General features: G+C 50.3%; 2 protein-coding genes across 3 annotated transcripts; one reads left to right on the plus strand and one right to left on the minus strand.

Annotated features, from left to right (window-relative positions):
* Window positions 1-1,150: 1,150 nt before the first annotated feature.
* Window positions 1,151-20,036, plus strand: LOC105184716 (uncharacterized). 2 transcript variants are annotated; one of them, XM_011143666.2, is made up of 4 exons: window positions 1,151-1,309; window positions 13,922-14,181; window positions 14,255-14,374; window positions 14,524-20,036. In XM_011143666.2, the coding sequence occupies exons 1-4, from the start codon at window positions 1,274-1,276 to the stop codon at window positions 15,140-15,142; spliced, it is 1,035 nt and encodes a 344-aa protein (XP_011141968.2). In that variant the 5' UTR covers window positions 1,151-1,273; the 3' UTR covers window positions 15,143-20,036. The 2 variants fall into 2 exon arrangements, with proteins under 2 accessions (XP_011141968.2, XP_011141966.1); XM_011143664.3 differs by lacking the exon at window positions 1,151-1,309 and adding an exon at window positions 6,170-6,942.
* Cpr49Ah (cuticular protein 49Ah) lies at window positions 18,937-22,960 on the minus strand. The gene is made up of 4 exons (XM_011143663.3): window positions 22,811-22,960; window positions 21,380-21,552; window positions 20,635-20,896; window positions 18,937-19,193 (listed from the first exon to the last, which is right to left on the minus strand). Exons 1-4 carry the CDS (start codon window positions 22,820-22,822, stop codon window positions 19,098-19,100), a joined length of 543 nt encoding a protein of 180 aa, XP_011141965.1. The 5' UTR covers window positions 22,823-22,960; the 3' UTR covers window positions 18,937-19,097.
* Between the last annotated feature and the right edge of the window lie 879 nt (window positions 22,961-23,839).

Below are 23,839 nucleotides of genomic sequence, written 5' to 3' on the forward strand. Positions count from 1 at the left end.
GAAGTATATCCTTGATTTCTAAATGCACGTCGATCAGCGATCGCTCAGAAACACGCGTTTAGTAACGCCCGCGGTGACGTGTTCGCGTGGAATAATCGGGCGCGACCGTTTCCTCCCGCCCTGCAATTTCGCTGTCACGTGTGTGGGACCCGCGCGGGAAATGCTTCCGGAGTTTCGCAAAATTTCGAGCCGCCGTCTATTCGCTCTATTCAGCCGCTGAGAGTAATGTGCCCCTTAAATCCCGCTGATCAACGTCGAGGGACACAACTCGTGAATTTCTTCACTCTCGGACCGGTGAAAAATACGGGACAAAGAATCACGCCTACCTCCTGAGGAAAAGCGAGAGAGGAGAGGGAGAGAAATGGTCGCGAAAATCTCTTTGTGCGAAACCAAGTTGGAATTGAAAATCTGCTATGGGAACATTTTCCGCCGATCTTTGCAGACGTCCCACGTAACGCGTATTTCGTTATTGTTAGAAATGCGACGAACGCACACGGGGAAACATGCGTAACATATTTCTCACAGAGACTTCCTGCATCTTTTCATTCGTGTGACTTCGCATCACCCCAAGATTATGGTATATTAATCTTTCTCAAACGAGACGAAAATTTGCATCATTCTCGACGGATTTCACGAGGATTTTCGAAGGCACCTATCTCTGAAGACTGCTTTGAAAGGTACCTGTCTTCTCAAGGTATCTATGAGAAGAAGAAACACGTCGCTCTTCGTGTTCGTGTTGAAACGACAATTTCTGACAAGTCACAGCCCCGTTGGATTCCCGATCGCTCACGTCACCGCCTGCATCGACGACATGTCGACAACAGCTTGTAATCTGGACCTTCGTCATTCCCACGAAACATTTTACATACCACGCGACACACACCACGTCTCCTGCTCGCTCAGAGAATAAGGAGAGATCGGGAGCGCCGAATTGCTTTTCGAAACGGCGTCCGTTTGTTGATCTGTCGGAGTTGTCGGTGTCCACGACGGTGTCCGACATCGTCAGACAAACGACCGTAAAGGAAAATTGCGTGGGTCCGGCCTACCCTGCCGATCACGGCAAGCCAAGGGGCCTTGGCTCGCTTCACGTAGGCCGCAAGTGCGATCCGGCTTCGGCTTGCCGGCTAGCTCGGCCAGTGATTGGGCGCGATTAACCGCGGCAGGATCGCGTAATCCGCATCTCCCAAAAATTCGAAACTCGACCGACCGACCGACCGACTTCGCATTTAGTCGCTCACTGTCCCGCATTGAAGTCTCCGAATCGACAGCCAGAATGCGGAGCAGATTCGCCTGCGTCTTGCCGCTTGTGGTGAGTCCTGCTGTCTTCTCCTTCGTCATCGGAGATTGCGTCGTCCGCGCGAACTAAAAGGAGCCTGACTGATATTCTGTTTTCTTTTTTAACCAAACGTCAGCTTCGTTTCTTACGTGTCTTTTTCCGACGTTCCAACTGCACATGGCACTTTTTATCGCGCTGCTTATCCGTCAAACTCGCTGCTTCGGTCCTTTTCATCTCTTCGATGGAATCTATTTTTATTTAGAGGACCTATTTTGAAAAATCTGCCATTCGATCTGCGTTGTTTTATTTTTTTCGCGATAACGTGCTTTTGACGATTTAGATTATATTTCTAAAATAAAAAACACTTTTAACCCCCGGGGCCGGCGATATGTTCGAGTCGTTTCCGTTTTAAAGACTCATTTGTAGAATATAAAATTAATCAAATCGTTAGTGCGTTAACGAAACATTCATCTCCGGAGAGTTGTACGCGTGAGTATCTTGCAAAAAGAAAAAAGAACACTTGATCATTACCGTCAATTAAGAATGCCAGTTTGGAAGTGTTACTCGAATTTTACATAACAACGATGCCCGGTCCGATAAAGCGAACGAAACAAAAGACAAAACGAGGAAACGACGTGAGGGTGTCGACTGACGGATACGCGCAATGTCAGACGGTATCGCTCGCGGTACGGCTCGGGATTACGGCTAGATGATTTTATCAATTTCCCGGCGCGAGGCTGCATATGTCGGTCGTGAGAATTTGGCTCCACGTTCTTTCGCGATATCTTTGCAAATCGTTGCATCGCGTGCGGCCTGTAAAACCACTCGTCGTTCCTACGTGCTCCATCGCGCGCTCCGCAAGTCACGTTCGAGTGATGCTTTTAATTGTTCGCATATAGTAATTCACCAGGATAATGCAGCGTATCAGTCGCTTATCGTTCGGCTTAACCTCATCCATAACAATGAACATTTCGAACAGTAGAGATACCTCCCCCCTCTGCGGACATTGCTTAAAGCTATGAGATAACTTCGAGAAGGACGCTGTCTATTAATTTTTAGAAAGCGTCCATTGTGCGCGGGGTATCCTTGTCGCGCAATCTTATCCTGCGAACAACGTCCACTGACGAGAGCTTTGATCCGCGAGAGTGTTCCTTTCCAAACCTCTCAACTTCTGCACGGCCGTTTATCGCGCGCGGGGACGCGCGATTGCGAAAGTACGCGTGCGTGTCCGTGAATGTTGCGGCGATAATTTCTCACCATCACGCCCGCCGAAACTTCATTATCAAAAATCGACGTGTGCACGCACACACGCACCCGCGCATGCACACGCACACGCACACGCACGTGTCTACCACTCGGACGTTGTTTCTGCTGGCGGCTCGTAAAAGTGAAAGCGCCGCAAGTTGTAAGCGCGGCAAGCGAAGGAGAAAATACGCGGTGGGCTCGCTCGAGCGTCAGATCGAAGGCGTAACGCGGGGCCGGGCCGAGCTCGTCCGCCGTTTACCTTGCGAACATGACGAAGTGATCTCGATATCGATGACCTAGTGGAGCGTCTCGGACAACTCGCGGCCGGAGGGCCCGGCGGTTCCCGCTGCGTGCCGGCACGCACTTTGCTTTCTACATTCAGAAACCTGAGTCGCGCGGATTGCATTCGCGCGCGAAAATCTCATCAACGCGTCACTTGCGATCTGGATGTGTTTCTTACACGCGACTCGTCGGTCTTCAACGTTAATACCCCGCAATTGCACCGCGCGTGGTCCCGCAATTGCTGCATTTCCGTCGAAGACAAGCGCGCACCTGACTTCCAATAAAAAAGACATTTTTTTTTCTCAGGGATGTGAATAGGTAACAAGGTTGCGCGTTCCCAAATTGACTCGTCGGGTAAGTTGTGGAATAACGGCCTCTTGGCTAAAAATAGATTCGTTCGTGACTCGTCGAATGACGTTGCTTTGAAAGATGTTTCGGCCCGTTTGAAGAGCGCCACAAAGAAAGCAGAAAGGGTTCCGGTCAAAAAACCAGTCCCACTCTGCCCGTCTTTTTCCCTTTATTCAGATCGAAGTTGCTGCAAGGGGACACGAACGGAGCGCGCTCCCACACACGCGGCTCGGACAATCGCGTGAATGATCTCGCTGTCGTTCTCGGTGCGACTGTACGTACCGCGCCGGCACGACACGTTTATTGCAAAAGTAGGAAGCGGAGGTGATGGGGATTTCGATCGGCCGCTGATGAAAGAGAGAAACGCACGATGACGTCCCGGTCTTGGCATCCCGTTAATCCGCCGGTGCGAATTAAAAGCGGAATTATCCTCTTATCAGTCCCGTATCTCCATTACGAGTGCTGTTCTTTCTTCCGTCATTTCGTCCGACGCGATGCGACGGACCGGTGAAGTCGTGCGACAGCGGATTCGCGATCGAGCGATCCTCCGCTGATGTAACGATTTATTACTCTCGACGGCTGCGACGTTATCACATCTTCTCGCGTTCCGCGAATTTTGAGTCTTCGAGCTTTCCTGATGCGGCGCGGCCGGGGCTCTGCTCGCACTTCTCGATTTCTCTCGCGACGTTTACGAAGTTATAAATAATTACGGCACATCGGAGGCGTCACGCATCGTGCATTTACCGTCGCGGGTGCGATTTTTCTCTCGTCCGTCCCCGTCGCCATCGGCGTCCCCGTATTGCGGAGGCACACGCCGCGGTGCCGTTCACTGCGACTTTAGAAAAGCGGAGCCTCCGCGGCGAAACCGGATTTCGCGTCGGCCTTTTTCAGCTGCGATGGAAATTATTTATCTGGATCTCTCGCTGCAAAGCTCGCGGGTGCATTAATTTCACATCACCGCGGATTTCATTTACTTCATTTAGTTATCTCGCGCGCGCGCGCCCGCGACAATTTCCTCGTCTCTCCGCGAGCTCTCGAACGCGCGTCTGAGTCTCTCCCTCTCGTTAACGTTGGCAAAAAAGTTCTACAGCTGTTTTTACGAACTCCACACTTTCTCGAGCGAAATGAGCCGTCTGATATTTATTAACCAAAAAATCGCATCGTCGTTGGAGCTCTTACGACAACGAGACTCTTGGGTTCGATTCAGAGGTACAAAGTGGCGAGTTCTGTGGAAATCAGACGAGAATTTTATCAGGATTACCGTCATAATTTATAATTATTATGAATCAAGAAGTTCAGTCTTGAAACAAGGATCTAATTTTGATGTAATTTTCTTTTTCTCATATATGTATAATCTTGAGTGGAGCGTATTTGACGAAATGTTCTTCGTCTCTTGTTGCAAAACAGAGAACGTAATTGTTGTTCCCTACGCACATTATGCATGCAGAGGCGCACGTTGCAACACGTGCGATTAGTCACCATTTATCAGCGTGAGTGCAAGCTGACGACGCTCGGATGCTCGGAGGACGCGATGCAACTTTTAGCGCAAATGACAAATTCTTCCGGTGACTAAAAGCGACATCAGGTCGCTCGGGTTTATTTCACCGGATGATTGCCGGTAACACCAATAATGATTACGGAACGATGATCGCTCGCCCCGAAAGTGACGCAAATACGCGAAATGACATAAAGCTGCGGCGTTCCTTCCGGCTACTGTCGAAGTCCTGGGAACGCCGTACCGAGGATATGACCAGTGGGAATTTGGCATAACGCTGATTGTCTCAAGGAACGTCACGTAGGATGAAAAAAACTCCATACTTAAGGTGCAATCGCGTCAATTTTATAAATTATATACCAATATAACGTATTCCAATCAACAGCCGGAAGCCACATTCGCCGAGTATTATCCATCGATAACGTCCTCTCAATTGTACGCTTGAGTTATAATCGGCATAATTGCGATGCATTATTCACACGCAAGTGGACATTATTATTCGCGATAAAAGATCACGGAAAAAGAAATCGCAAGTGAAATGTTAATGTCGCCGCTTCGCGTGAAATCTTTTAATTCGCGACATTCCGCGCTAAATTGTCTGGCCGCGTCATCAGGAATAACACAGCCAGCCAGCCAAGACCGAGTCAAATTAGAAAAATGATTTTCCCGGAAATTCCTACGTGTGTGTCACAAACGCGTAAGTGCATGCGATCGCGCGTCGAGGTGCGACGGCTCCTCGTAACGCATTCTGATGGACCTCGATCTTTCGCATCGCTCAAAGACAAGCATAAATCTCGCGTTGCAATTTTCTCATCGTTTATAGCTTCCTCGACGCGTTATCTCGGTAAATCGCGTGCGATTTACGGTAAGTGCGGTATCGTCGATTGTAACGTCGATATGGGTGCAAGCAGTTATCGCTCAAGCGAGACGGAGCAAAACGCCGGTCTCGCGACCAAACCCATGTGGTTTCCTCAATGACACAATGTTGACAGCCGTAAGAGACGGTCTCGGCACGTGGGAGTTGTTCCACGCGAGCTCTTCCACGAGCAATCTCATGGGCGTATCTCCTGTGTTCATCTTCCGCGGATTATCGAGTCCCTGTGCGGAAATTATCGCGTAATTATTCCATCTGCATAAAGTTGCAAGTCGAATCTAAAGACCTGAGCTGAACTCGTTCTCCATCGTTCTCATCGCGATTATGGAGTTACGTTCCCGTGGAAAATAACGATACCCCGCATAAGCTGGTAGCTCTCGAGATCCGCGTTGATAGACAGCCGGCGCCGGCAGCTTCCTCAGGCCGACGATTACTCAACGGAAATACTCGCAGCCTCTTCCGTCAAGAGGCTGCGTGCTTATATGGACCGCGGCTCTCTGCCTCTTTACGTCATCGCGATCCCGTTTGCGGAATCACGTGGGGCTACATGCAACTATTACGCGCGCCGCGTTAAGTTCGAGCGGGTACCAGCGGAGCGTCTCGTCTCCGCTCCGCGCGGAACACGCGCCTCTCGCGAATGTGGAGTATCCGCGTGCGATGTGGTGGGCGGGCGCGGTCTCGGTCGCCGGGAAAAACAGTCTCAGGCTGCTGACGGAGGGGGATGGTCGCCAGGGAAGGAGCGTAGATCCGTCGCGCGGATCTGAAAATGCGGAGAGACACCGCCGGTTCTCAGTCACGGTATCGCGTCCTCTCGGTCCGCTTCGACAACATCGACACACCAGCCGATGGACGATGAAACCTCGTTGACATTGTCCTCTTCTACCTTCTCCTCCTCCTCCTCCACCTCCTCCTTCTCTCCTCCTTCTTCTGCTCCTCCTCTTCTTCTTCTTCTTCTTCTTCTTCTACCTCTTGGTTATCATCATCCTCGCTAGTTCTCGTCTCTTCTCGGTAGACGTCCGATCCGCGAAAGTGGCTGCCGTTCTTCCTCTCTTCGGCGAAATTCGTAAATGCTTCGCGTGGTCGCGCGCCTCTCGCCTCCTCGCGACAATTCACTTGGTTGATTCGTCTCAGGATATACCTGTGCGACTTTGAGCCTGCGACCGTGGCCAGGGGAGAGTTCGGTCAGGGGAGAGGTTTCTCTATGCGATCGCCGCCGATGACTGTAATGCATGTAAACGAGCGGCTCTCGCTTGGGAAATAAGGGAACGTTCCGGCACGAAGCGGCTGCTGCTGCGACCGCCGCAGGACCACGGCAGGAGAGAAACCTGAGGAACGCTCACTGCAAGGTTGCACTGTTGTACCTGGCGGCGCACCGGCGTGACCATGATTTTGCGAACTTGTCTCTGCCTCTGCTTCCTCACGGTAGGCTACTCGGCTTTCTAACGGAGGTTTGAATGAACTCGCGGTGTTAAATTCCCGACGAAACGATTAATTAGTCTCGCGCTATGAAGGTGATCGCGCTGATCGGCCGACATTAGCATCGAAATCACTGGCGATGGAGAAGCTCGAAGTCGATGTCGTTGACCTTGCTGTAGACTTATATTTCGTACGATTCCGTGGGTGTTTGGCTAATGGGCATTGACACTGAAATTTAAAACGATGGCGCCGCTCGGAAATGCTCGCTCGAGCATGACACCGCTCGCGAAGCTGACGATTGCGCGCGCGCGCGCGCGGTCTCTTGAGTCATCAGGTAGCAAGTGGCAAGTGAATCGGCAAAACGAAGGCAGTGTGTAATCTCGCTATTTTCAGGATTCACGGATCAACTGTGCAATGTGACTTTGACATTGGCATTGAAAATCCGCTTGCATTGAAAAGAAGTTGCTCGCGGTGGAATTGAGATTCGACGATTATCACACGAATATAAACTTCCTCTTAATCCTACGAGTGCCGATGGAAACGAGTTTTGCATGATTGTTAAAAACCTCGTATACATTAATGTCTCAAAGTTTCAACGTCTGAAACTTGATGAAGCCGAAGCAACTAAACGACTGCAGACAGATTTATATTGCGGATAAAAACAGACGAAATAGTATCTATATGTATATTAAGAGATCTTAATTCTTTTAACTTTTGAACACAACTTTTCGATCAGTTTTATGTTTAACCTGTTTAACATGTGGTAGTTTCAGTTGAAAAATGTCGAAAACTGAAAGCGTTCGTATTTAGCGAGGTATTTAGAGAGAGAAAGAGAGAACGACTCGCGATACCTTGCATATATTTAACGATGACGGTACAAGTTCGTTCGCTCGCTCACTTCGGCCGAGTAATTATTCGCGAATCGGCCGTTGATTGTTCGTCCAACGCGATTTATCACGCCCGCGCTCACGTCACCGCGCTCGTGCAAAACGCACCTCGATCAAAACTGACATCGCTGACTTGTGGAAGGCGCTCATGAAAGTCTCGGGGATATGCGTTCGTGAAAGAGGTACCGACCATTTCTACTTACTCCGGGAGAGTTCGATGCACGGGTGCGCGCACCGTGAAGATCGCGTGAATAGAAGTGTAACAGAAGAGGACAGCCGTTCTCTCTCTCTCTCTCTATCTCTTTGCCGATCGCCGGTGATTTACGGATAAAAATTTACGGCGCGTTTGTTAATCAAACCGACAGCAATCCTGCAACGTGACCAATTAATAATATTCAAATCGGGTCGAGTAGTTTCCTCACGCGTATGGCGCGCCGAATGCGCGCCGAATGCGCGCCGTTCGGTTCTGAATATATCTACTTGCCTAACTGCGCGAGAATCGCGCTTCACGTCGACGCGACGACGTGAAGCGCGATGAGAGAAACGGCAGGTTAGATTAATCGCTGAACATTAATATCGGACTTAGAACGGATTATGTTCCTGAGAATGAAACTCCTCAGGTGACAATTACTTTCTAAAGCGAGCAAAAATGCCTTTTCCTTTGCGATTTACATCACGGATATTAATTGGAAGGCTGTAAAAAACAGACAAAGAGAGAGAGAGAGAGAGAGAGAGAGATCTTAGATATTAATTATATTATAATTAAGCTTGAAGATACATCGTCTGGTAATGATATCCGTTTGACGCGCGTAACGATCGTGAATAAGATCTATTCTGTCGCGTTTATTGTTGTTAATTATTAATCGTCGTATTAAAAAGCCACAAGTTGCAGTCGACTGTAACGTGTTATTATTAGCGTCGATTAAGCGGGACTGGAAGAGTGCAGGATCTTGAGACGTGCGTCACGTTTGAAAATTTGACGCATCGGTTATGCAATCGTTGACGAGTGGTCGGGCTATTAGCATCCGAATGGGATTAGAAGCAGACGCCGAGCTGCGACGAATCGGCGGTGTGAATACGATCGAGAGGAAATCGACATTTGCGATAGCAAATAGCACAATATACTTTGAATATCGAAGCCCCAGTTCGGAATGTGTCGCTTCTAATTGCACGCGCGATGAGTCGAGTTGCGGAATCGATGTCGAAACGTTCGCGTTCGAGAGAAATTGGGATGTAGCGGTGATCCTTGTGCCGTAAACAGCGAGACGAAGCCGTGCTATGGAGCGAAGGTAATTAATATCGCGCGCTCCGAATGTCAATTAAACGAACGCGCGCACGCGTTTGTTCGTGCGAAGGTCGCGATGCGCGTTCATGAAACAGGGACGCTCCTCGAATACCGAGCACGGCCGCAAACAAGATCGCGCATTAGTCACACGCATACACACACGCAGGCGACGCGATCTACGGCCCGTAATATTACAATTGTATGCTGCGCGATGGAATAGACGCGAGATGATGCCGCGCCTTCGCAAACCGCTAATATGGTACATACTTTTCAGACGTTTCGCGGGCTCGTCACATTTTCCTAACGCAGCGACGTGCACATAGTCTATCGACACAATGTTGTTTCGAGCACATGGGGCATGATGAAAGAGACAACAATAAAAGCCAAGGATGAAATGAAACTTGATTACATTTTTAAAAATTAAGGAAATAAAAGAGATTTCTACGTGATTTCTTTTTCATTTGATTGAAAATAACTTTATCATAAATCCAGAAATTTATTTGTTTGAAAAAATCGTTTTGAGTTCACAGCGATCAATGCAAAAATTTATGTTTCATGCGCGCGTCTCTAGCTCCTTTGTGTAAATATGCGATGAATAGAGAGGGGAAAATGTGTCAATGCCGACTTGATTAGCCGAATCTGGAAAGTGATCGGCTCGAGGGATCTCGTTAACGTTTTCTCTTGCTGAAATTAATTAGCCGCGCAATTAGTGCTTCCTTCTCATAAACACCGAATTCAATTCACAGTCGACCACCAATGTCGCCAATCTCCTGCAGGCGCAGGCTTGATTATGATCTCCTGATTATATCACGCGATTAGAGGCACATGGGAACCGCGGAGCGTGGGTGTTTTTAATGAGAATGGGGATCGCGCGAGAGTACGCGCGCGCGCGCGCGCGCGAACAAGGGGATGGCGGAGAGGAGAACGGCGGAAGCGAAGCGAAAGGAGCCGCGGCTCCTGTGCAAAAGGTGAAATCACCATGACCGACGGGATCCCAACCGGCGGACAATGGACGGCGCAACGATAATTTAACGGGTTAATCGCGCGGTCTGGTCGACCTCGTGCGGAATCACCGGCCCAAAACGGCGGACTTTCCTCCGAAGATGAAAATTGAAGATTGCTCTACGACTTGGCGCACGCAAGCGGAATCCGCGCCGTTTCTGGCAGAATCGCGCGATATGAATGTTACGAATTCGTGCCACTATGCCTTGATACGTAACGCAATTTGCGTAGCCTGCCCCTTTCTCGTTCACCGCCGATTGTTTATGGTCCCAGCGCACCTGAGGTCGCAATTATCCGCGGAGTTAACTCTTTCATTTTACGGCGCGTTCGAGAGAGCATCGTTGTTCTCGCGTTCGGATATTAAATTACTTTCTCATACCGTGGGTCTCTGTAATGCATATATATGTATGCCGCGCGGAAGAGGCAAAGAGAGAAAGACGAAGAATCATTTAGACTCCAATTAAATTAACCTCTATGGGAACGGCAGGCTTTAACCTTTAGTTAAAATTGCTCTCGGCGGGTAATGAATAACGCGTTACGTTGCGTGTTCGCGAGTAACGCGCGAATACGCGCTCCACTAAGGTTCTCTCCTGCGGCGAGTTCGCGTTCGTATAAAACCGGGTAACCTATTGATACCTTTCGCTCCCGGCATCGAGGCGCGATCGACTGGTCGATTTACCGTCGTTGAAGATCGAGAGACTACCACCACTTTTGTGGTGGGTAATTAATAATAATTGCTCGCTTGTACTCGCGCGCGCGAGCACTGTCTTTTCTCCGTTTCTCTCCGTCTCTTTCGCGAACAAAAGCAAGCGCCGGAAAAGGAAAGGCCTCACCCATCCTGCGATGGTATAAGAGCCGCGTATATAAATTACGTCACACGAGGCTCGCGTTTATCCTTTACGATCTTTCCATGCGCTGGGAAGAAAAAAACCGTAAGCCGGCTATATCGAGCGCATGATGACCCGGGAATCTCGATCTACCTCGCTCGTTCTTGCAAATTCCGAGCGAGTGGAACGCAGAAAAAAAGTGCATCGTACAAGCACGCAAGGAAACGCGGAGCTGATAAAACCGCCGGCGAAGGATCGCTCGAGAGCGTTCAATACGAACGCGACGTTCCGCATAGATCGCGTTTAGATACTTTATCGTAATGCGTATTGTACGAGCGGAGACAAAGTCGACCCGGCGGTACCTCGAGGGTACCGGCCGTTTCAAGGATGTCGAGCCTAGCGTCGAGCCTGATTCCTGTAATAACGACGCGGCCATTTTTCATGTCAAACTGCCTCGCAGCAATAACACCGTGAACCAGTTTCAAGGATAGCGCGAAGCAATCTGCGAGTGCGAACTCTTTCCCGGCGAAGAGGTGCAGTAACGCGAGGAATATTAAGGCACACGTGTGTGATATATGGCGGAGGTCCAGGGTCAAGTGTGTGGCATACCTTGGCTACATGGTGTGTCCCATAAAGCAAAGTCGCGTACCCGGAGGAATCTCAAGCGCAGAACTTCTCGGCGAGAGGAACTTAATCCCCTTCGTTCCGGCGCGTACAGCATCCTTGCGGATTCTATCAACGCGATACGCCGTTTGTCTTCCCGCTGTCTGCTCGCTGTCAAAAATTCATTCCTACGCAAAATAACGGTTTCTCAGTCGCTGAAATCTCACGACGACGACGAGATTTTCGATCAGAAATCTACAGACTCCTCGTTGTTCTCGTTTCCTTCTCTGCCGTTACTTTTCTTCCCGTTATTTCTTTTCTCCGTCGTGTTAACGCCATCTTTCCGTTTTCTATGTATAAACGCGTCACGTCTTTCTACTTTCCGCCGGCGCGAAATAACCCGACGCGTAATATCGATACGTCTGCCCTACGCGCTCGCTCGGTCCAGCATCTCTTAATATGGACCGACGCGAGGCGGACTTGGTCAATCCCACGCAAAATCCCCGCGATAGAAGGGATAAGTATCTCTTACGTGACCACCGTGGGTCTGCGCGCAATGTTCCCCGCAGCGCGGGATACTACGACGGAGGGCACTACGTCACGTTACACGGCGAGGTCGGCGGTTGTCGTGTGGCGCATTGTAACGTGTACGCGGGCTAAACAACGGAAGAAGAAGTGCTCCACGATCTCGCTTTGTAAATCAAACTCGCCGAACTTTCTTTACTTGGGTCCTCCGGGGCGCGCAGGCAGACGCGCCTAATTATGAATCACACGAGCGGTCCAGGATTCTCGAGGTTTCTACAACCGCGATGACGGGGAAGACCGAAACGTGCTTTCACACCCTGAGACTTCTGCGTCCGACGAGCGCGAGCTTCGCCGCGTGTCGTCTTGATCGTTTCGCCGATCGGTCGGTCTGACGATAAGAGGAGACGATTAGAGGTGAAGAAGGTCGCTCGATCGCGGTGATTACGCGCCTCTCTGTCGGTCGTCATCAGTTTTTTCCTCATGATCAGAGATCAAGGTCTCTCGCTACATATTCGCACTCGCGCGTGCGTGTAACGCGTGCGAATCTTTTTCCGTGAGAAATTACCCGCGGGAAGTCTCTCCTTCTTATCTCGTCGCTCTACACTCGCTCCCGAAATGACCGTGAGCGCGGTAAAAATTACAAGGAACGTAACTGTGCTCGAGGACGCGCACGTAAAAATGTTCCCCCATGAGAGCGGCGATGGAACTTCGTCGCGGGAAACCGGATCTCGCGATCAGCTCCTTTCGACGATCGCAAACTCTTACTCACCGCGGGTGAGCTCGTGTAAACGAGCGCAACGACGAGGGAACGCCGAGAACACCCTGACTCTGTTATCAAACGCCATGAGAGAGAGAGAGAGAGAGAGAGAGAGAGAGAGAGAGAGAGAGAGAGAGAGAGAGAGAGAGATCCGGGCGAGATGAAGCGAGTCATTTCGAGGCTGACCGACCTGGCCGAGCCGCCACGCTCCGAGCAGAACGATCATCGTCCTCGGCTCTTAACGCCGTAAATGGAGTGATTACGACCGACCGCGGGGCGCGGGGCGAAGTACACGCCGCCGCGCCTACGACGCGCCGTATCTAACCGCAAAGAAAAAACATAAAAAAAAAAAACAAAGAAGAAAGAAGCAGAGAGGATGAGCCTCGTAACCGCCGCGGAACGATGCTGACTAATCGTTCGCCGGAGCAGTTGACCGTGTCGCGCGTTGACATAGCGTGTCTCCTCGCGTCAATTGGAAATTCGCTTGCATGCGCTGCGCGAAACCTTAAATGGCCCGCCGATTGCACGAGCAATGATGGTGGCTGGACCAGCACATCTCTCACTTTCTTCATGCTCCGACGGCGGACATCGGCTTAAATTGATAATTATACACGGCGATACGATAGTGAGCGCAGAAAACACCGTGTTCCTTTCGTTCTCAGCATCCGAGTTCGGTGAAATTCAGGCAGAACGATATATCTGTTCCTCCCCCTTTCTCTCTCTCTCTCTCTCTCTCTCTCTCTCTCTCTCTCTCTCTCTCTCTCTCTCTCTCTCTAGCTTGGTCATATTGCAAACATTTGATACGTGTACGACGATAGGATACGCGTCTCATTTCTGGGATATTCTGTGTGTATCATGCTTTCAAATTGAAAGTGGAAGTAGAAAGTACAATGAATCACCTTCGGCGTATCCTTAATTGCTAATCGATTCTATTTCCACCCGTAACGTATGTTAATCGATTCCAAATTTTATTCAAAATATTCGACGGGCGAGTGTGCGAGCGAGTAAGAGTCTCGCCAAGATCGAATAATATGCCGAAAAGCAGGTGGCGAAATTTTGCAATGCGGAAAGGATTCGAGAGAACGGACTCACGTTGCAGGTTTCGGCGCTCTGCTTGACCGCGGACGAGATCGAGGCGCAGAGGAGCGGCTGGAACCTGAATCCCAACACGCAGTACCACATTCAGACCGACGAGGGCCCGGAGAGATTTTTCCGCTTTCAAACGGCGAACGGCCAGTACAGAAAGGAGAAGAGACTGGCCGACGGCACGGTGATCGGCACCGAGGGCTGGCTGGACCCTCTCGGGTATTTACGACTGAAGGATTACATCGCGGACCACGAGGGATTCCGAATACTGAGGTAGCCCGAGATAAGAGACCAGAGTCGCGGTAATTAAACGCAAACGACGAATTCACCGTCGGGATCCTTTCAGGTCCAAGATGGTCTACGTGGGTAAGAACCGGCCTATTCAGGACGCGGTCGCGGAAACGAAGAAGGTGCCGGCGCAGACCGGCGTCTTGGCCAGACCCAGAAGACCGCCCAATCCTTTCAGGTAAAAAGCGGCCGAAATCGGCGGATTAACGATAGAAATGGGAAAAGTGCCATACATTTGGCGCAAAGGATAAGAGCGTTATAATAAGAAATATTCGTCGCGCGGTATTACAGAAACGTGTGTGAACCGTCAAACATTCCTATTTACAGACGACCGGACCCCAAAGACGTCGTCAGTCCGCTGTCCGGTAACGATATCACTTCCGGCTATTACATCCCGACGACCGTTCGACCACGACCAAACGTGTCGCCGATTGCTGGCAACGATTACTATTCGAATCGACCGGGCTACCCCTCATCCGGCCTGCAGAGTCTGGAAACTTATCATCGACCGCAGACCACGTACTACCGCGGATCCGTCACTCGACCCACTACGATCCTCGAGGCACCCTATGACCCCGCGGTCGCCCGTCCCTCCGTCGTCAGGACCAGCTACCGATCGCCCATCTCGCGAAGCGATTCGGCACCCGATTTGCCACCCTACGACGGCACTTACAGCACGGCGAACGGCTTCCAGTACTACCTGAAGAGGCAATATCACGAAGAGGAGCGGGAGCCGGACGGCAACAACGTTGGGTCGTTCGGCTACATCGACCCCTTCGGCATTCGCCGGGTGATTTACTACAAGACGGACCCGCATACCGGCGGTTTCGTCCACAAGAAGAATAACCGCTACGTCGGCTTCGCCGCGACGCCCTACGACCCGTCGCCGCCTGACCTGTCGCGAACACGAGCCTCGAGAGCCTCCTCCCCAGCAACGAGCTCGTAACGATTTGCTCTATGTTTATCGCTTCGCGTCGTAGCGCTGTTTTGTCGCGGAGAACTCGTCATCTGATATCGCGTCGACGCCAGTTTCGCCACGGCCTCGATTCGACCCGACGAGCTCTCGATCGGCGAGAGGCTGCTCGTCGCCCCGAACCGTCGCCTGTCGACTTAAGCAATCTCTCCTTGTCGATCGCCGATTTTTCCGCCCGTCGATGGATGAAACGACGAATGCCGAAGAGAGAAGGAGAGGGAGAGCAGCTCTCTCGGTCTCGCGTGGAGACCGATCATCCGAGTTTCATGTGCGAGGTCTCTTCGACGGGAGGAAATCTCGGCGTGAGATCCAACGTTGCTTAACGTTTCTCGAAGTGCCACGACTGATTTTCTCTCATGTACGACTCCGTTGTGTTATCCGCACCAACGGTCGCCAGTATTACCCGAGTGCGTTGCAGGGGATGGGATCGGTTGATCGAATCAGGAGGCCGCCGAAGCGTAGCGGGTAGGAAAATCCCGACGGCGGGAAGATCAGGAGGAGCGGAGGCGATGAAGACGACGATCTCTCGTCGTGAAGATGTTCGCGACTTCCTGACTCACCATCTCGCCTCTACCTTTGTTCCGTTATTATCGTGAGGAGATAATCGGATATCGCGAGGACGACGTTAGATGCCATGTTGGGCTGCGTGTGTACATAATTTTCAGGGAGGCGCGGTGGGACTTCCTTGAAAAAGGGGAAAAGAAAGAAAAATGGAAATATTGCAGAACACGTCGGACAATGTTCGCCGACTTTTCCAGTTGCGTCACCGATCTGTCAGCCGTGCGAACAGAGTCTCGGTCGACATTGTCTCGCGCGCGAGACAACGCTTCCTCTAACAGCCTACATTTCTTCCCAAAGACCCGGGAGGAATGAGAAAGTATTTGCTCTCGTTTAGAGTACAATTGTAATGCGAGACCTTTCGCGACACGATTCTCGAGCAGAATTCAATTTCTCCGACCGATTGTTCGGGATGACGGATGCAAGTTTTCGAATTTGTGAAAAGCGATTCGCTGAGTGTCATTTTTATGCTTCTTTCCGGCGATCGTCTGCTTCGTCGGTTTTATCATCATTGGACAGCGAACATTGGACCACGATCGGAAAATCCCACTTACCGAATCAAAATAGAAAGGTCGGCACTTTGGCGCGAGCGGATCGGACGTCAACCCCGCGATGCGGGATATTTTTTCTCTGCTGACACGACAATCCACAGCACGAAATGTCGCCTTGAAAGAAGTGGACTTTCCACCCGAATTTATCACAGCTCCTAATCTTCCGGATTCTTATGCGGAAGATAACGGCGATGCGAATAAACATGTACGTCCGCAGGTGCGTCGTGCATCGCGAGGTTGACTCAGCGCAAGTCGTAGTTCCGGAGAGAATTTAACAGCTTTCTACATCGCCGAATTCCGCTTGTCGCTAATGTAGCTGCCTCCTAGTTTCGCAAACATGCGTCCGTACGCTTTTCTTATGTACTAATTTTCTCGCGGAAGGTATCCGCTCGTGCCGAACGACGACGGGGCCCGCGTAGTATTAGTTAATCGTTAAGTTAAAACCTCGTTATAAACACCGCGACAATGGTGCTGGCTGTTGAGTAAAAGCGGATACGCCGCGCGCGCTTTCCGTTCTTTCATGGCGGTGTGAACCGTGCCGTCGTTCCGCTCGGTGCGCGTAGTCAATCGCAATTTTCGGATTAAGCCTCCCCCCGCGCGGACGACGTTTATTTTCAGCCGTCGTATCCGTGTAAAAGTCGGAAAACACGGAGGGTGGAGGAGGAAACGGGGGCTACGTAGCACCGTAGAACATTGTTTTACGCCTAACTTATTGCGTGCGTGCGGTCGTTCGCACGTGCCGAGTGTCGTCAGTCATGTGATGTGTCCAAGATGGTTTTCGCGCAAGCATCGTGCAATAAAAGCTCTGTGTGAAACTTAGAGAATTCTTTCTTTCAGAGTTGAGGCTGTACCGTAGCGACGAAAAAACTCTTCAATTTCAGCAAGATTTCAAGCTAGCTGCTTGTGCAATATATATTTGTTAAGACTATGCTTCGTATAAAATTACACCGAGTTACGCGTCGCGACCGGAAGAACTCGCACGTGTCTATGCCAGATCAGTCTCAAGTGTATTGGCGATTTAGAAAAATATTCAATGTTTTTAGCTACGTCAGACTCGTTTCCGTTGCATGCAATTTCACATATTCCACTCCGGGAAAAAACATACCAGACTACTTATTATATATTAATGGATTTTACCGGAGGCAAACTAGTTTCATCATAGAAAAATGCCGAACACTTATTTTCCGGTTGGAATAATGGCGCGAAATGAAAATTCTTGACACCAGGATATCGAAAGGATATCCATGGCATTCGATTTAATATGGCGCAAATATCTCTGTCGTTCTCGATATTTCTGACGTCGGTCGATAATGCTACCATGTAATCTTCCTTATAAGACAGATCCAACGTTTATTTCAAGGATTTGTTCTTGCCTTACAGGTCTGCGAATCTTCCGCGAGTCTCTTGGAATGATCGTCTCATAATATTTGTTTTTAAGATACTCGCAACTTGCAATCGGCATTCGATCACAAGGAAGGCATTCGGTGAGGTCGCGCGGCGCAACCGCAGAGCTCGGACGGCAGTCGCTCGCAACGCAATAATTGTAACGGCGGCACGTCGAGCCCGTTTATCCGATTATTACACTCCTCATTCAGAATTTCACCGGCCTTGACGCGCTACCTCGTGAAAAGTTTCACCGACCTCGGAGCGCGCACTCTTTCTCTCCTCTCCGAGCACGAAGACTGACGCCCTTATAGATTCGCGTGTGTGTATGTATGTGTGTGATTACGCGTATACACGAGACTAACAATAAAGATGCTTCGCTCCGTTAGGACGTGCGTCATCCTACATTTTCCTCGATCGTCTCCTACGCGCGGATGCTCTGAGATCGCGCGACGATACTCGCTTATTCCGCGGAAAATTCGGAAAGAGTCTGCATGCTCGTGTATTGATATACATACACGCATGAGAACCGCGTTCGCACGTCCCCCCTCCCCCCTCCGTGGTAAGCGCGACAGTTCGACAGGAAATCGATCTATTTCTTCGAGACACACCGAGATCAATATCTGACTCCGTTTGCTACTTTCTTCCGATTGCAGTCTCCCGTTTTTACTTCAAATTACCGATACATCGGTATTATGTATAGAGAAACATATTACGAAATTACACTTGATGCCGTCACGGATGTATCTTTCCGATCATGATCCAGAGATGACAATTGATTGAACGCCAAATAGATTACGTGTGAGGAAGAAACCTGCCGCGCGAGGAATCGACGCGGCCAAGACGTTAAGTGAAAGTGTTCGGGAAAACGCTAATCTTGATCGTGAACAGTCGGTGCATACGACGAGTCTCTGTAAGAACCGTCGAACTCTTCCAAGTTCTCGCGTGGAAGTCGCACAGATGGTCGGCCGCGAGGTGTAAAAATAACGGCGGCGGGATGAATGAACGCAGGAACGATCGCGAGCGGATCAGCTCGCCGCGCCGGCGCGAGGCCATCCCCGTGACATTCTTCCATCGCGACACAACGAGAAATGTCAGTTCCCAGCACTCCGAGAGTGTAATTACGCCCCGGCGGTATCGATGCCGCCGAAGAAAGAGAAAGAGAAAGAGAGGGAGGATTGATCATTAATACGTGCATACGGGAATGCCAGGATCTCACGTTGAGAAAGGATCGACGGTGCGAATTGGACGAACGGAGCGAGTCGACTTGCCACATAGTATCTCGATGTCTCTTATTACAAATGTACACACAATGGAGAGTGTATTTGGAGAGCGAGGGGGATAACGTAACTTAACAACTTAATCGCTACTTCTTAATAAGTACGATACAGTGCTGCGGATATGTATTGCTGAAGAGCACCGACAGTGCTCCGGTCTCACTGCCGGTACTTCCTGTCGTAGTCATCCCGCCTGTCGACCTGTTGGTTCAACGGCTGATGAGTTTTTTGGGCCGCGGCACGGGCTTCTTCCTCCTGAAACGTGAAACGCTTGGAGTCTCCATTCTAGGCTACTGCTCTGTTTGTCGAGCTGCGGATTAGTTGCGGAAGATTAGACGGAGGTGGGAGCCATGGTGGGAGAGAGAGAAATGGTTCCATCGAGGAGAGTTAGTTTTGCGGGAAGAATGAGACATACACACGACAAAACCGGAAATGAAAAAGTACGATCTGCCAGGAGGACAATTTATCTTGGGAAATCAGGCGGGAAATGCTCTCTGATCGGAAGAAATGATTTGCGCTGATTTGTGCGTCATTATGACAAACGATCAGGTGTGTACTTTCAACAGACTTTCGACATCTTCATCTCTTCAACGTTGCTCTTATCCTTTCGATTCGGTTTTAAGGTCGCAATATCTTTTCGAAGAAAAAATTTGAAATGTGCCCGATGAATTCGCTCGATAATGGTAACGCGCTAATTATCACGGTCCATGAAACAATCTTAATTGCATGCTGATCTCTCGCGGACGGTCCGTGTCATGCTTTCGTGCGGCTTACACGAGATCGTCGTTTTCTACCCCGAAGAGTAAAAGCAGAAGGAAAACTGGTAGTTGCCGCTCGCGCGCGCGCGAGTGCGTTTGTAATGACACGATGATTAATGAGATTCGCGAAAGGAGGCTGCGTGCGATAGCAGGTAACGCTTGTATCTCCTTCCTCAGTTTTGCGCAAGTCATTCATAGGCGAGAGCGGGCCTCGGCCTTTGCGTCGATATCGATCGCTATCACGATTTCGCAAACACGTTTCTGCCTGACAAGCAGATAACTGAATGGCTTTTCGCAAAGCCTGCTTGGGAACCGTTGACCTATGCCGGCAATGGCGAAACAGAAGCCTTCCCACAAGATCGCGGACGGAGAACGTCTTCCACAAAGGTGAACACGGGTACACGTGGACGGCGCTGATAAGAAGCGGCGGGTGGGGATAAACGAGGATAGGAAACAGTGAATGGACTTTAATAGCGCATCGTAAAATTGTCGATGTTATTATCCCGTCACGTGAAGCCTGAATGAGTCTGCTTCGTATAATTTCGTATCCTTACGAAGATATGCACTCGCCGACGTTCTCTTCTTCGTACCTCTCGCTCCTGCATTTCGGAGCAACTCTCGTGTAAATAAAAAAATCAAGCCGAGAGATGAATGTCTTTTAAATTGGAACCGATAACGATCAGAAAATCTACATACAGCTTTATATTCGCCGTGGAGATTAAACTTGTTGCCGAATACACTCCCTTCCAGTTGCAATTTAAAGTCGCTTTAGTCAGAAACGCATTAACATCGAATCGCATGTCATGGACTTTCATCAGGAGTGCGGTTCGCATGGAGACGAACATAGAAAGCGCATTCGAGGACAGATTCTTCGGATCTCAGTGATAGCCCCGCAGAGGGCGGTGGGGGTTAGACGGAAGAGGAAAGGTTGCACGTACCTCTTGCTGACGGATGCCCGCGTAGATGAGGTCGAGGCCTTTCTGAATCTCCTCGCTGACGGGCGGCGGCGTGGGAATGTGATCACCCTGCGCGTGAAAGCCGGTCTCGTCGGCGGTGTAGTGAATGGTGATCAGCTGTCCCTCGGGACTCGTGTACGAGAAAGTGCCCTGCTGCACGATCGCCTCCGCCCGGTCTTCACCTTCGCCGATGGTCTTGATGTAGCCGCTTTCCTCGGCGATGATGTTGTTGCCCGTTTCGTAACTGCGGAACCGACGATGTCGACGGGGTGTTAAATAATCGATTGCGCAAACGCGACACGGCGCGGCACGGAACACCCGATCGCGTTACGTAATGCTGAAATTGCCCGAGCGCTCCGGCGAAGTTCGCACGACTTTGGGACTAACGTCGATCGACCAGCGCGTCGTGCAATTTCGGCACTTTCGGAAACGGGCTGCAGCAGCCAGGAGAGTCCCGACGAAATTTCTTTTGCACAATCGGGCTCTGCAAAGACCCGATTTTTCTTTTCTTCGGATGCCTGCTCGGCGGTTGATGGACTCGAGATGTTCAGTGGTTGAGAGAACTCAACCAATTTTCTCAAATTTTATACGATTATTTTAAACTGTTCCAGAAATTTTATTGAAAAATAAAGCCGACTCGCGAGTAGTTCGTGCAACGACGTTCGAATATTTTCAAAACTACGGCATTTCGCGTTGAGTGAATTACGGGGGAATACGATGGCGATACCTAGTCTTGTAGGTTCCGTCGTGCTCTTGCTGCTTATTCCAATGGAGGATCGGGATGGGCGTAGTGGATGTAGGCCGTCTGCTATCAGCCACTTGTCCATCGTCCTGCTGGTAGTTGCGCCCGTGATAATTCGGCTCCTGAGCCACAGCCAGGCCGAGAATCATCGCTAACACCTGAGGAACAGCGGGAGGAGTATTAACCGTCATTATCGCATATACATAGAAGTGACCGAAGAACGCTCCGAGAAAATCGCCCGAGCGCCGCGATATCATCTAGGCGCAGTAGTGGGCGCATTAAGTGGCTACGTTATATCATAAGCTCGCCGATTACGTCAGTAGATTCACCCCCTTCTAATGACGGCGTCCCGAGACTGGATCAGCGGTCCGTTCGAATGATCGACGCGAGAGTGGACGCGGAAGAGCGAGCGGCGAATCCCAAAGTGGATTTATTGGCTTCCCTCCGCCGCCTGGAATATCGGGCGATGCGCTCTCAGCAGATGAGTGAAAGTGAGAAGCAAATGCCAACGCGGGTCGTTTAACTCCTGACCCGCAAACTCGCAGCTGCGGTCCGTCCCGTTTCGTCCCAACCCATCTCTACCGCGCTCATTGATATCGCGTTGCCCGTCCCGTTACCATCTTCGGTCTACCTGATCCAACCCGGTCGGGAAACTTTATTCTTGCGTCTCAGACGACAACAGTTCCCTGGATTTTATTCGCGCCTTTCGACTCGGATTTCTCCGAGTTTGAACCGGAGACACGGTGCAAGGATGAAGAGAGAGAGAGAGAGAGAGAGAGAGAGAGAGAGAGAGAGAGAGAGAGAGAGAGAGAGAGAGAAACAGCTCCTCGTTAACATTTAGAAGAAATTTCTATATGCGCGAAACGAGTTGGAGTTCCTCGGAGGAACTTACATTGTTCTTCAGATTATGTAAATCCCCGGGATTATCATCCCACGCAATTCTGATTTCTCCATGCTCGGACGATGCATCCCGCGCATGAAAATTAATAAACGCGCCTATTGCCGTAATCGCATCGACGACGACGGTCGATTGGATTCTTCGAATTCTCCAAATTATCTCGCGAGAAGCGAGGTTTCATCCTCCAAATTAGACGATTAATCGTTGAATTCTTCGCTCTAATAAATTCTATCAAGTTGGCAAATGAACCGATGTCGTTTTATTTTCTAATAAGCCCACATTTTCTTCCTCTGGGAATTCATATGGAAAGAAAATTAGCCTTCAACCAACGCGTCAATACGATCGATCATTGTCGGATCGATATCGTTTTATGAAAATCAGCGATACACGGCGAGCACATGCAAATACTAACGAACGGAGAACAGTTGTGTTTCTCTCTCTCTCTCTCTCTCTCTTCGACAATAGCAACCCCACGGAAAATCGCGTCGCGTTCCGGAGGGCGTTCACGGATTACTCACCATGTACTTCATCCTGTCTCGCGAAATGTGCACCTCGTACGACTCGGGATCAACGTAAAACGTCCGACGCACGGAGAGATAGTCGCAAACGAGCGAGATCGACTGCGATCCCGGGAGAGGAAAGAAATCCCCTTTTATACCGACTCTCACTTTACCCCTACTCGAGGAGGCGATGGGCCTCGCAAGAAGCTCCGTATGCTTTATGGCGAGGAGCATACATATCTGCCGTGGCCGCGTAGTGGCGGTGCGTGTGTGGGATCGTCCGCTTCCTTCGTGAGCGATCGTGTCGAGACCTCCCTAAGATCACGGTACCGAGAAGCGTCTTGCTCCGATTATCTCATCGCTCGGGACGACCTTACTCTTGGCTGAGAGACTCATCGCGAATCATTCGGTCGATGGCTTTCTAATGAGCCCTATTATTCGCGGGATGCAATATGTCGCGCTTCGTTCGATCCGCGACAAGATCGCGGCCCCCCTCCGAACTAATCCGCCGATAAATTGATCCGAACCCTTCGTGTTCGTCGTGTACGACGATATTGTAATCTCGAAGCGCTCTCACAGCCGAGGTAAGAATGAAGAAATCATCATTCGTTTAATCGTGTGCAGAATCTTTGAAAACATTTATCACAGCGCGAGAGGGAAGAAATCGCACATGCGCATTTATGCGAGTTGAAAGGAAATCATTCGTGTCGCCGTATGCGATCGTCTCGTTTTCGAAAATGATTGATATCGCGTGGAGAGTTTCCCGTTTCGCGCCGTTCTTAGCGTCTTCGCGTCGCACCAGGTGATTCGCCTTTCGTACATCGCATCCGCCGGCGCCGTGGGTATCAGACATCGCGTTTTCGGCCGGCCTGGCGCTTTCGTAGTTTCGCGGATTATGAGACCAGCAAGACAATGGGCGAGAAACACGTTCTAATATGCATACTTACATATGCATCAGAATGCGCGTAATAATGCCATCGCAACAGCCCACGATCAACGGCCTGAGACTGCGCTTCCGATTAGCGCAATGCGCTTGTTCTCGCGCGC

The sequence above is a fragment of the Harpegnathos saltator genome, unplaced genomic scaffold (assembly GCF_003227715.2).
Source record: "Harpegnathos saltator strain DR-91 unplaced genomic scaffold, Hsal_v8.6 scaffold237, whole genome shotgun sequence".
NCBI classification, from domain to species: Eukaryota; Metazoa; Arthropoda; class Insecta; order Hymenoptera; family Formicidae; genus Harpegnathos; species Harpegnathos saltator.

Excerpts from the sequence above, each read along its gene's own strand:
- LOC105184716 (XM_011143664.3), top strand. The coding sequence starts at position 6,904 with ATGATTTTGCGAACTTGTCTCTGCCTCTGCTTCCTCACG. Across the intron at positions 6,943-13,921 it reads TCTGCCTCTGCTTCCTCACG|GTTTCGGCGCTCTGCTTGAC; the intron begins GTAGGCTACTCG and ends CTCACGTTGCAG. Across the intron at positions 14,182-14,254 it reads GAGGGATTCCGAATACTGAG|GTCCAAGATGGTCTACGTGG; the intron begins GTAGCCCGAGAT and ends GGATCCTTTCAG.
- Cpr49Ah (XM_011143663.3), bottom strand. Across the intron at positions 20,897-21,379 it reads GACGGAACCTACAAGACTAG|TTACGAAACGGGCAACAACA; the intron begins GTATCGCCATCG and ends TCGGTTCCGCAG. Across the intron at positions 19,194-20,634 it reads CGGGCATCCGTCAGCAAGAG|GAGGAAGAAGCCCGTGCCGC; the intron begins GTACGTGCAACC and ends TTCACGTTTCAG.